The sequence below is a fragment of the Vulpes vulpes genome, chromosome 5 (genome assembly GCF_048418805.1).
Source record: "Vulpes vulpes isolate BD-2025 chromosome 5, VulVul3, whole genome shotgun sequence".
Taxonomy (NCBI): Eukaryota; Metazoa; Chordata; class Mammalia; order Carnivora; family Canidae; genus Vulpes; species Vulpes vulpes.
In genome coordinates, this window is record NC_132784.1 from 22,779,340 (window position 1) to 22,792,507 (window position 13,168).

A 13,168-nucleotide genomic window follows, 5' to 3' on the forward strand; every position below is an offset into this window, starting at 1 on the left:
AAGGCTTTCCATGTGTAAGGGTAAGTGGAAATGTACTATATCTGAGGTGTAAGCTATGTTGTGATAAATGTACAAGACATTGGAGAAACAATCCATGAACTGATCATGAGAAAGGGATTTCATACATTTTATCCACCACCTTACCTGCCATGTTCAGTATTGTAGCTGGGACATAGTAAGCATTCAATAAAAACTGCCAATGGAATGAATGAGTGAATGAATCAATGAATGAAATAACAAATGTAGAACACAAGGAATATAAATTAAAATTTCATGTACTTCAGTTCCAGTAGAATAGGGATCATGTCTGTAAGTTTAGTGATCATGTGTGTCTGTGAACCAAATATCTAATACTGTGGCATGATTTAAATAACTGCTCAGTATGTATTTGTAGAACTAATGAGTGATTGTCTCAGAGCAAAGCAATTCAAATAAAATAGCTCAATGGATGGCACCGGTGATCAGTACTGTCAGCAACATAGAAGATTGTACTTCTCGATATTTTTTCTATGAGAAGGTTTCAACCTAAAATAAATTACAATTGATGATTGTGTATGTATGTCTATATTTGTAGTTTATTTATTTTAGACTCTTAAAAGCATACAGAAAGTATAATGAATCCCATGTGCCCATCATGCTTGTTTTAATGATCAATACTTTGCATGTTTCATGTACCCTCCTCCAACACATTTATATATAGTCCAGATTATTTAACACAGCAACAATAGTATTGGAACATTGACAATATCACAAAATTTGCAAAAATTCCTTAGTATAAAGTTATTCCCAATCAATATTCAAAGTGTTTTCATTTTTAAAACTATATCAAGATATTATTTGGTAAAATAAGGATCTAAAGGAAGTTTACACTTTGAATTTGGCTTGAGTCTCCTTATATAACTATTTCCCATTCTCCTAGTTTTTTGTCTTAATGTCTACTTGAAGACACTAGGTCATTTGTTCTTTTGAATGCCTCACGTTCTAAATTTGGCTGATTGAATCCTAAAAAAGGATACCTTTGTAACATCTAAAGTGACTAATGAGCTTTTCATTTTTAAAAAGCATTACTATAAACACATATATTTTTATACATTTATTGTATTTCAATCCATTACATTTTTTTTCTTTTTTTCTGATATCCAAATTGTCCCTTTGATTAGTAGAAACTCCTTCAATTAGCTCCTATGTATTCTGGACACTATACTAAGAGCCTTGTTCTGGCTTCACAAGATGTTAGTGGCTCATTTTGTCAATTTCCTTTTTCAAATCTAGAAATGGACATTTTTCACAGGAGTTCTGTTTCTTTTAATTGGAAATGGTATTTAGAAACCACTATGTCAATGTTAGAGATAGCCTATAATGCTGAGATGTCATCAGTTTTAGAATTTTTCAGTGACAGAGCTAAGAATTATATATTTTTAGAAAAAGAAAAATAAATCTCTTATTGATACTTAGGAGTTTAATATTACAGAATTTTTATTTACTTTTTTTGTTCCCACATTTGTATCTCTTTTCTTTTACTTAAATATTATGAGTTATGAATAGTATGAAAATAACTAAACATCTAACCTATTCTACTCTCGATATATATGAGTTTCAAATTAGCAAAACCAATATTACTAACAAGTGTATGAACAATATTATTAACAAGTTTAAGATTCATTTGCATTTCTCTTTGTCCTTACAATGCATTATACTTGATGCAGAGACCAAATACTGTATTTTAAAGTCACTTTAAATAATTCTTCTGTGCCACTAATGTGATACACAATTGTACTGATCCAGGCTTCTTTTTTTAAAGATCTTATTTATTTATTCATGAGATACACAGAGAGAGAGGCAGAGACACAGGCAAAGTGAGAAGCAGGCTCCATGCAGGGAGCCTGATGTGGGACTCCATCCCGGGACTCCAGGATCACATCCTAGGCTGAAGGCAAGCGCTAAATCATGAGCCACCCAGGTGTCCCTCTTTTTTTAAATCATTATTTCAGCTCAATATTAACAAGTTAATTATATTATCAGTTAACATCCTTACAAAACCTCACAATTTTATCTTTTATTCCCAAGATGAGAGTATCCTGTATGTAATTTGGTTTTCTAGCCATTTGTTCAGTTCATCTTTTTGCTTGTTTCTTAATACAACTTGTCATTCTAAAACTTAGAAGAGAATAATCAACTGCCTGTAGTGTTAGACACTTCATTACTCATAGACTATACTATATGGCTGTAGATGTAAAGGAAGACCACCTTTAAGAAAGTTATTTTGATTCCCTGGGGGCAATATCATGAAAACGTCTGGGTAATGGAGTTCTATTCAGCCATCAAAGAACTACATCCATGAACTTAAGACATGAGAAAAATGATGTTAATAAGAATGTCTACTTTCACTTGAATAAGATTTTGAAAAGGAAATGTATGTTTGAGTCTAGATATATACCTTGGATATATACTGAATAACGTGGAAGATGAAATCATATGCCTTAAGCAGTATATCCCCACCTCTTGATGTTTCACAGATTACACAGGGCCAGTGAAACCTATTTTCTAAAGAGAAAAAACCAAACTTTCATGGTATGGATGAGTTTACGTGAAAGAGTGGGAAACATTTAAGATAATTTTTGAATGAGTGGATACTAAGAAAATATGTAGCTGGGCAATATACTAATTTAGCTCTCCTATGAATTTTCTTTAAATTCTGTTTTGACTTGTTTGTGAAAAGCCCCATGAATATAAGTGGTATTTTTCAACTTCTCCTCGGTCAGCAGACCTTTGCAACCTCAAGGCTTAGGTTTCCTGGTCTTTAGGTGAGAAGTGAAATACATTTTTGTTCCCAAAATCTAGGCTCCCGAATGTGACTGGGGACATTTCCAACATAGTATGAGAATGGAAAATTGATCAATCTTAATAATACCGAAGACTGGGAAAGAACCAGTCTGAGCGTGTCCTATAAATAGTAGAGACCTACAGTGTCTCCCAAAGATTCAGGAAATCAGTGGCTGATTAAAGAGGGTTGACACAGAAACCTCTAGATCAGCAGAGAAGATTTTTTCTAGGCAAACCTATGGTCAATGGGAGGACTTTCATGAGGGGAAGATCCATGTGTGTCAATCAGAGCAGCAGAGCTCTAGGAAGTCACTGTACCCTAGAAGGAGCCATGCTGGCCATGGAGAACCAGATACCTTTTTCTTTTATATCTGACTAGGCTTGATTTCACCAGTGCTGTGTTCCTGATATTAACATAGAAAATCATTAATGGAGAAAATCATGAAATGTGACTGCTACTGGATTTATTTCTGATATTGGAAAGTAAAGGATTACAAGTCCTTTTAGATTTGATTGAGAAAAAAATATAACTGTGTAGCATATGCTTTTTTTCTAAAGCTTCACGGAATAATTAACAGCGGAGACACAAATACATAGATGCATAAATAATAAATTGCATGAAGTATTATGTGTTAACACAATCTAAGTTTATGGAATTATCCAGAGATGTTCTAAACTTTTTCACTTAAGCTGTGTGTACAAAGACCTTATTATAAATGGATTGTGATTCATCATCTAAGCAAAGCTGAACCTGTGGTTTCATGAAAATTGATGACCCACATCGAAGTCTATAAGACTGTATCTATTGAAGAAAGAGACTGGGGAGAAGAAACTGTTTAAAATGCATAAAAATATTAGTCCTGACTATAAATACTGCAGGAAAATTTATGAACAAATTCACAGATGGCAAAGGCATCAGCTATAGGGAATAGGGCTTCCAAACATCCTATTCCCAACCCAGCCATTCACCACTTGAGGTAAAACAGACTATAAAATTAACTGTCAATAGTAGTACAAGAGCTATTCCCTGTGCTGGATGTGTGCGGCACAGCACTTAGACATAATACTACTTATCTTATTGTGTCAGGAGTAAAGTGCATTTCAGAGCTGTCCATGTCACACTTACTGGATTGAATAATAATTATGAATGCGACTCTAAAGAACTTTCTTTCTTGTTTGGTTTTGAAAAGTTGCCTACCTCATCGGAGCCATCTGCACAGTCAAAATCTCCATCACACCAGAACCTTGAAGAAACGCAGTCCCCATTGGCACAGAGAAAATCTTTCAGTGTGCAGGTCTGTGGCTCTGGGGACAGAAAAATAGCACGGGTTTATTCTACTATATGCAACTGCATTCTAAATTTATATGACATATAGCATGAAGTAGCACTAAGAAAAAAGAGGTTAGCCAAGCAGAACCAATATATTGTTTAAAAAAAGTGTTTCATGAAGCATCTATGGGACATAATAATGTTTTTTCAAATTTATTTTAAAGTCATGAATAGAAAGTGGCGTTATAGAAACAAATGGAAAAAAGACCATAGTTTAGTAAAAAAAAAAAAAATCAAAGTAAAATAAAAGACATAAAAATCTACATATTACATAATAAATAATCTTTTCCAATTGTTGGAATTCTGAGTCATTTTATGTATTTAGTTTAAGTAAATAAGATATCTTATGATGCTGTACCCATGGGGCCATTTATTAATTAAGTAGTAAGTCTAGCCTTTGACTCTTGACTTCTCTTTTGCATTTTAATGACTTTCTAATTCTTCAATTTTGTCTCCAGAAAATCTAGAGTTCACAAAACAAGAAGGGTAGATGGGGAGATACCACTGAACATGACTGGATGGGTAAGAGTGGAAGGGACAGAAGGTGGCTCTGTTTTTAAAAGCTGCCTCTTTGTTGATGCAATTGTTTGCTTATGCCCCGTATAATTTACCTGCCATTTTAGATACTTTGCCAGTTATTGATTTAATTATGCTTCACCATCTTCCCCTAGGATTTAGGCCAAAGAGTATGACTTGCTACTTGGCTTAACTCTGATATTGAGTATGTTTTATCTGGACAATGAAATAGGATTTTAGGAATTTTTTTCTTTCCCACAGATAATCGATATGATTGCTAGAGATCATCTCTTGTTTAGTTTTTGTTCTCTAAATAGAACTGATATCTGACATGATGAAAAACCCCTTTTTATTTTCTCTACTCATTAACTGTATTTACAGCTGGCTCACACACAATAACAGTCTTATCAAGGGAAGGAAGAATAACAGAAATTTAATTTAAGGAGTAGCCCTATGAAGCCTAATTTTCTGCATAAAGGTTGTGAATATTTCAGCCTGAGTTTGAATATTGCTTTACACAAACACCCGGTTTCTAGCTATAGGGTAACACCATGAATGCTTGGTATCATAAAGGCTCTTACATTTCTATATAAAGATCCCTCCTGAGACCACTGGAAGAACTATGGTAATATGTATTAGCATTTTGTTCTGCTCTGGGACTTACTTTCTTCAACAGCGTGAACTTCAGACTATGAATAAGACAAAATGCTATTCAGTGGAATGAGAAAAAGCCACTTAGCAGGAAGACCCCTCTCATTTCTCAACACTCCTTTATTTGGTGAGCAGGACAATAGCAGTTTCTTTTTTTGTCTTTGCATTATGTTTACATATACCACGTTTCAATATTAAAACATCTATATTAACACTATTATCACTATTTATAACAATAATAATCACTACCAGCTGGTGATTGCTTATTTGTTGTTAGGCACTAGGTGAAGTTAATGCTAAGTGCTTGAATTAACTCAACAATTAATTTTAAAAACTGTATAAGGTAGGTGCTATTATAGGACCCTTTTGTCGGAGAGTAAATTGAGGCACAGAGAGGATAAGGAACTTTCTCCAAATACCCTGGAGGCATAAGAGCTACTATTGAACTTGAACTTACAGTCTGATACTAGGGCCTGTACTATTTACTGCGAGGCCATATCATTGCTCATAATACTACTGAGGAGATAATAAGTGTTCACATTTACAGAGATTACCAATAAAGCCCTGAGAAGCCAAGTTACTTGTCCAACGCACATGGATAGTAATATCTACTTCCCTTAAAAATAAAAGAGAACCCTTTTTCTCTCATCATTCCTCCGTACTGAAACTATTGCACCCTCTTGTTTGCAGACAAGCAGTTTTCTTCTTAGAGAAAAGAAATTACAGCAAAACTAATGAATTAATTAATTAAGAAGTGCTTTATTTAATAATGGAAAATAAGAATCGAAATGATTTTCATTAAAAAAATAGAGAATATTTTTTAAACACATTGTACTTCGATTTTTAAAAGTAATAGACATACTGAATTTTGTGGACTTGGAGGTATCTGAATAAGATTTTTTCCCTTTAATATTCTAACTTGCCTCTATCTTAATTAAACACAAGTGTGTTCATCATATGCCAAACAACATTGACTTCACAAACTTTGATACACTTTGCTATAGGGGAGGGTTGGATGTTGTTGATCTAAGATGATACCGTTATAAGGTTAGAAGTTATTTCAAAGCATTTGCCCAATAATTCCACAGAACACTTATTCTATAGAGACTTTTCTAACATTATTAATTATTCTGTTCTCATATGGGCTCAGAGGAACTGAGTGATTTGTTGGAAAAAGTTTTTTCAGTGCATATGAAATTCTGTGAGGCTCTATGATGCTTTTAAGAATGCCAGCAAAACCACTTCTGAATAATAATCATGAATTATTTATACATATACAAGTGTCATCAAGGAATGGGATAGCAAGTCTGTTTTTAACTCTCATCTATATGCCTCAGAATCTTCTGCTACTGGGTATCTCAAAAATAAACTCTCTCTTGAGGACAATTTAATTTGGTTATGAAAAAATGTCCTGAGGGATTATATTGTCTTACTGTTTCTTACCTTTGATCTTTTCTGGATAAAGTAAAAGACCAATATTTAGATCTTGGCATGATAGTTAACATTTTTCTTTTTAAAGAGAACAACAAAATGATTATACCTGGAAGATAATGCATTTAAAAAGAAAATTTGAGTATGAAATTTTCCCCAGTATCTCCAAAATGTTTTTCTCACATTAACTTTCTCTGATGCTACCTATGTTCCCAGATCAAAAGTAGAAAGGGAAACCCCCGGATGAATAATTAACAGGGTTTTCCATAAATCTCATCTAAACGTACCAAATCAACAACAAAGAAGCTTTTACAGGGCATGTTTTGGAAGGCTGATCTGGATTCTATAATAATAATAAAGAACAGGGCATTGCATAGAAAAGTCACTTCCTTCGATAATAAAGGAGGTAAAATGTATAGACTCAGAACTGAAAAGAGCTTCAGAAGCCATCTTACACAAAATTGAAGAAACTAAGTTTAGAAAATAAAGTGACTTTCAAAGCCATAGAGTTAGTGGCAGAGCAGAAAGGTTTCCAGACTTCAAATTCTCTTCTGAGTATATTATCATAAACCCTTGATGATAAGTTCAAAAGTTATATAAATGTGGGTGTAAGCATCTGAGGAGAATTTTTAGAATACAATTAGTATAACTGACGTGCTATACAAATAATCTTCTGATATAAATTCAGTGTGAAAGTACTAGAAATTCAAATAAGGCCGACACAGCTTGTCTCTCTACAAAAACCTTAATCTGGTTGATCAAGTTATTTGGTGCTTTTAATTCTATTGGATTGGTAGTTACTTCTTAATAATGTAAAGATGTGAAATAATTTATTTTGCACATCAATTACTTAGGAGGCATACATGCCATATAAATTTGTTTCTGATAAAGGTGGTATAGATGCTGAGATTTGTCAGACATTTCCAAACCTTTGATACAGATGACAAAATAACTCCAATAGCAATAAAATTTTCTTGTTTTTAAGAGCCTAAATCATTGTTGGAGCAGAGTGTCCCTGCTGAACACTTAACAAGGGAAATCATCAGCAGATGATGAAGAAATGACAATGGACTAATTATCCCATATAAAGATAAAAAAGTAGAAAGCATAATAGATTTAAAACATCGCTGGCAGTTAATTGCTCCACTATGTTTCAAACTCTTCCCATATCTATGCCTGGAGTGTTTCCAACACAATTTAAAGAGTAAACTCATCAGATTCATACACAAGTAAGTCCAAAAGTGATTTTAACAATACATTGCTAATATGATAAGTGTGTCAGGCCCTGTGCTAGACCCTGAGAAATAGCCCTACTCCCTACACTAGCTTCAGATATTAAACAGGAACTGAGATGCATGTGATAAAGACATGAGTGGTGCAGTGGAATGCAGGAGAGTGTTGGTTGATGCAATGTGGTCACATTAAAAAAAAAAGCTGCTAAAAAAAAAGCTGCTATTGGGATCCCTGGGTGGCGCAGTGGTTTGGCGCCTGCCTTTGGCCCAGGGCGCGATCCTGGAGACCCGGGATCGAATCCCACATCGGGCTCCTGGTGCATGGAGCCTGCTTCTCCCTCTGCCTGTGTCTCTGTCTCTCTGTCTCTCTCTGTGTGACTATCATGAATAAATAAATAAAATCTTAAAAAAAAATTAAAAAAAAAAAAGCTGCTATTATTTTTTTACTCTAAGGCTAATTTACTATCTCTGTCATTTTTCTCTACTTAATAATCACTAACAAGAATCCTCAAATGTGAACTAAAATGCATACCATTGACTAATGATATTTAGAAAATGTGGTAACAGTATAGTGTATTGTCATCATGTCTATCTACTAAAATTAAATTTATATATGTGATGTGATATATTATATATATAGTCATGATTACCATATATAAATAGTAATTTATATATATGTACTAATAGTTTTATTGTAAAATATACATGAAATTATAATAGTTTCAACAGATCGTGAGAAAATGGAAATATCTTGATAGCATTTTATGTGGGAGCAGATCTTTCCTAAAGCTGACTCCTCTATGACCAATCTCTTGGTGCCTCATATGGCTATACTGTATTTTTTCTCTCTCTTCATCAACTCAGCTTCTGTCTATGTAGAACCACTGGCATTTTCAATGTCTGAACTTTCTCATTCCTTCAGGCCTATTCAGATGGTATCTTTAAACACTGCCCAATTATCCAGATCTCGCAATTCTTCCTCTTACACATCCTTACCTGTTTACCATGTTACCAGTTCTGATACTGGTCCAATGTATGCCCTCTCCCTTCCATGTCACAATTATAATATGCTTCCTTCTTGTTCATTGTCATTTGTCCCCTGCAAATTACTCAATGTTGCTATCTTAGGGCACATACTTAGATTTAATGAGAACCAAAAGAGAACCACACATAACTTGGTATTTTACACTGCAATGCTTGATATTGCAGCCACTCTCTTGGTTTTTCTTAAGGGTTCTGTGGCTGTTGTGATTTATCACTAAGGTTCCTCAGTGATGAGTGAAAGGCAGTGTTCCTGCTCCTTGTGTTCTTGCATGAAAGGAAGACTTTTAGGAGATGCCAGCAAAATCATACTCAACCACATAGGAAACCCCAGCAGATTAAGACACAGGTTATCTCCACCTTTCATCCTTCTTCCCCTTATTCTCTAGTTACAGCAGTAACTTAACTTCTTCACAATTTCAGCCTCCACTTGAATAAAAGGTTTTCAAAGATGTAAGTTTCCAATGTGGCCTTCTCACTTCTCCCCCTCTCCTGCTCTCAACATCATTCAGCCATTAGGTATTTCCTCTCGGTATCCTACTGATAACTAACACTAAATGTATCTATCTGTATATTTTAGCTCTGAAATAAAGGTGAATTAAACAGAACGGATATGCAATTGCTTCTTTTTTGTATTTGCTCTTCTCCTCCTGCCACTCTTACCTTATTAGGTCTTTCTCTTAATCACTGGATAGTATCTGAAAACCCCTTCTATAAAGTTTTTAAATTTTAAAGCTATTGATTAAAATAATCTGGAACCTTCTAAAGACTCTTTGCAATATTTTTCACCTTCCTAAAGCATAAGATCAGTTGAGAAACCTATATATGAAGGAGTAATAAAAGGTCCCCAAATCAGAGTATTCCATAATCATAATGATCCAGATATTTCATACATAATATACCTGATTCTTAAACATCAGTCAGATTAAGTTTAAAAAGCTATTTTCAAAAAGTTGATATTTTGCAAACTCAGTGTCCAAGTGGTTTGTTAAGCCTGTGATTCTACTAATTACATACTTTCATATAACATCTTCCTATGCTTTAATGTAACAATTCTATTTCATCTCCTGTGTCTTGGGAAACCAATGTTCTTAGTCCAATGTATGAGTACACACTATTGTTATTATTAAATACTTTCTGGAAGTAGCAGAATATAAATATTTAATAAATGGAATTTGATTAATATCTTATTTTAAAACATGACTATATTGCTTTCTTTGTTTAAACAGCACTGTGAGAAAGTGCTGGTAAGAAATATATTCAGAAATTAATGCTAGAATATAAGGTTGCTGTCACAATTTTACATACTGCCATACTTTTTAGAAAATAAAATTGTTGGACAATTATTGTCTTTTAAATTTATTACATAAAAATGCAGGAGGCAGATGATGATAATAGTGTTATTCTATTTTCAGAGAAAAGCATCCTGAATACATATGGTGTTCACCACTCCAGGGAGAATAAATGATATTTCGCTGAAAGATGCTCATGGGTAAATTTGTAGTGTAAAAGGATTTGAGACGGAAATGAAATGAATACCATCCGCTAAAGAATGATATGTTTTGTACTGTCTCCACATCATTCAGCTTTTTGTATGAACTTGCATCAAGGGCTCACTTCATTGCATACTAATGGGTTGCATTAAACCTCATGATACTTTCATACCAATTCTGATAACTGTAAGAAAATAACTCCCAGTATGAGCATTTCAATAATTCTACCATTTGAGATTCAGGTCAATTTAGTCCGAATATTCTTGTCCAAATGTGAATACATGTATAAAAATGTGAGCCGTAGGACAGATAGGTTCAAATTCATACCTTAACTGAACTAAAAATTGCTATCCTGCTTATTGAATATGCTGTCAAGCTCACAATGTTCTCAAGCGAGAGTTACTTACTACAGTTTTCTTCATCTGAATTATCACTGCAGTCATTCTGGCTATCACACCGCCAGTGATCTGGAATACAGTTGTTGTTTCTACATTGGAATTCGTGAGGTCCACAAGTCTTTTTATCTGTAATAGAAAGAGCCAGAGTTTGTGCTGTTGACTTCCATGAAGACATCCCTCATAAAACCCTCACTGCCAGGCCAAATCCAGGGCATATGACATCTCCACAGACCTTAATTCAGTTACTAACTGAGCAGCATCTCTAGGAAAAGCTGAAGGCAAGTGTTAAATAAAATTCACCCTACTGTCTTGTTTTATGTTGTTATCAGTCATGCTTTCATCACTAGCGAATTACAAAGCAAGTGGTTGGCCCACTCACATAAAGTCAACACAAATCAATCAAAAAATAAAAAATAAAAACTATGAAGAACTACATTCTCTTTAGGATACTGCCTTCCTAAGTCACCTTCTACTTCTTCTATAAGGCAACAAAAATAGTTATTAGCCAGATCCTGAGATGGTCAGCTTGCCTTTCTCCCTGAGTTTTTTACTCATAACCTACCTATCAACTGATCTAAATTCATAGAGTATAATAGAGCCTAAAATGTACAGGCCTTGAAAATTAATAAAGTGCCATCTCACTTGAACTTTTAAACAATTCCACTGAGCACAAGGACAGGTATTAACTGGCTATTCATTTTACAAATGACAAAAGATAGAATTTAGAAGCTTGATGAATTTTTACTACCATTAAATGGCACAGTCAATATTTGTGTGTGTGTTTACTCTTGCCTTAGTGCTCTTTACAACAAATCTGCGTCCAAAGCTCAACCAGAATCAGAATGCATGCAATAGGAATTTAATTAAAGTTTAGGTTATATATTTTTTAATTTCCATAAGAGCAATAGCTAACTGTATATGGGCTAAAGCAATGCATCTTAAACTTCAATGCACGTATACATATAAATTATTTGGAAATTTTCTAAAAGAGAGACTGCAATTGAGTAGATCTGGATTTATAAGAAGCTCTCTAGGGATAACATTGTTCTTAGGTCTATGAAATATAGTGAGCAGAAGGGGTCTGAAACATAAAGATGGGATAAATTCAATAACATCACAATAATAAAATTATAAATATCAACGTACAACTTAGGACACATTCCCCTTTCATATACTTAGATCGATTCCTTATTCTCAGCTGTATTAGAGATGCACAGTGAGTTTAATAACTCAGACTAGTAAAATAAATTAAGGGAGAAGGTAAGCTATATGTTGCTAGTTGCTACTCTTTCCTTTAAAAGATAGATTAGATGATAGATAGATAGATAGATAGATAGATAGATAGATATAGATAGATAGATAGAAAATATATATTTTTACATATGTCTATATATAAAGAGCCTGCATTTCCCTTCCTCTTTCTCTCCCTTTCTTCTTTGTAGCCTACCTGCCTGCTAATGATTACTCATGCCCTATCTTGTGTCACTGTGTTGAGTGCTGTATTTTGTGATATATTCTTTTTGCCTTTGTTATACCTACATTTAGATTTTAAAGTTGGATTAACATCCACAGAAGTTCTAACATAGCATTTTGCACATTTCACTCAATAAATGTGTTAGGATGATTGGAATTTATATAATGCCCATTGAAAATATGGGGTTTGGTATTGGACTATGTAGACAGTTTCATTTTGACAGTTAAAACAAACTTATCTGAAACCACTACTCTATGTTTGTTTCAAATTACCTGTATTTCTATGTGTTGCTTGCATCATTTTAAAATATTGTTTCAAATTTTTAGAATATGAGAAAGTAAAAAAGCTCAAACTGGATCAGAAAAATTGACTATAGGACTTAGTATTACAACATTAGCCCCAAGTAAATTCCCATGGCTACAAAAGGTTCACAATTGGTACTGAGTATCGATACAGTAACTGTTTTTGAGGGTTTCCCCCCCCTAAATCCTATTTGTACTTTTTTTCTATGCTTAAATATTTGTATCATATTTTGTGTTTGAAAGAGATCTGCACTCATTTCTAAACAAAGACAAGTTACAGTTCATTGTGAAGATTTCCATTTGGGGCATGCAGAAAGAGTAACACTGAAAGGTTAATTGCCTTATGCAAGGTCATTAAAATGTTGTGTTTCCAAATCAGTTAACTTTTGATCCATGACATTAGTTATAAAAATTACAAATACAAACTATACAACCCATGTAGACTTTGTTCTGTACTTAAAGTCTCTCCTGAGGAGA

At 33.8% G+C, this 13,168-nt stretch overlaps 1 protein-coding gene across 1 annotated transcript in view; it reads right to left on the bottom strand.

The window, feature by feature from the left end:
- The window catches only part of LRP1B (LDL receptor related protein 1B), a 1,812,620-nt gene that overhangs the window by 131,466 nt on the left and 1,667,986 nt on the right, over positions 1-13,168 (bottom strand). The window contains exons 67-68 of the mRNA XM_072757648.1: positions 10,925-11,041; positions 4,022-4,128 (exon numbers count right to left, since the gene is read on the bottom strand). Coding sequence (XP_072613749.1) covers positions 4,022-4,128; positions 10,925-11,041 — 224 coding nt within the window. The remainder of the gene's footprint in view (positions 1-4,021; positions 4,129-10,924; positions 11,042-13,168) is intronic.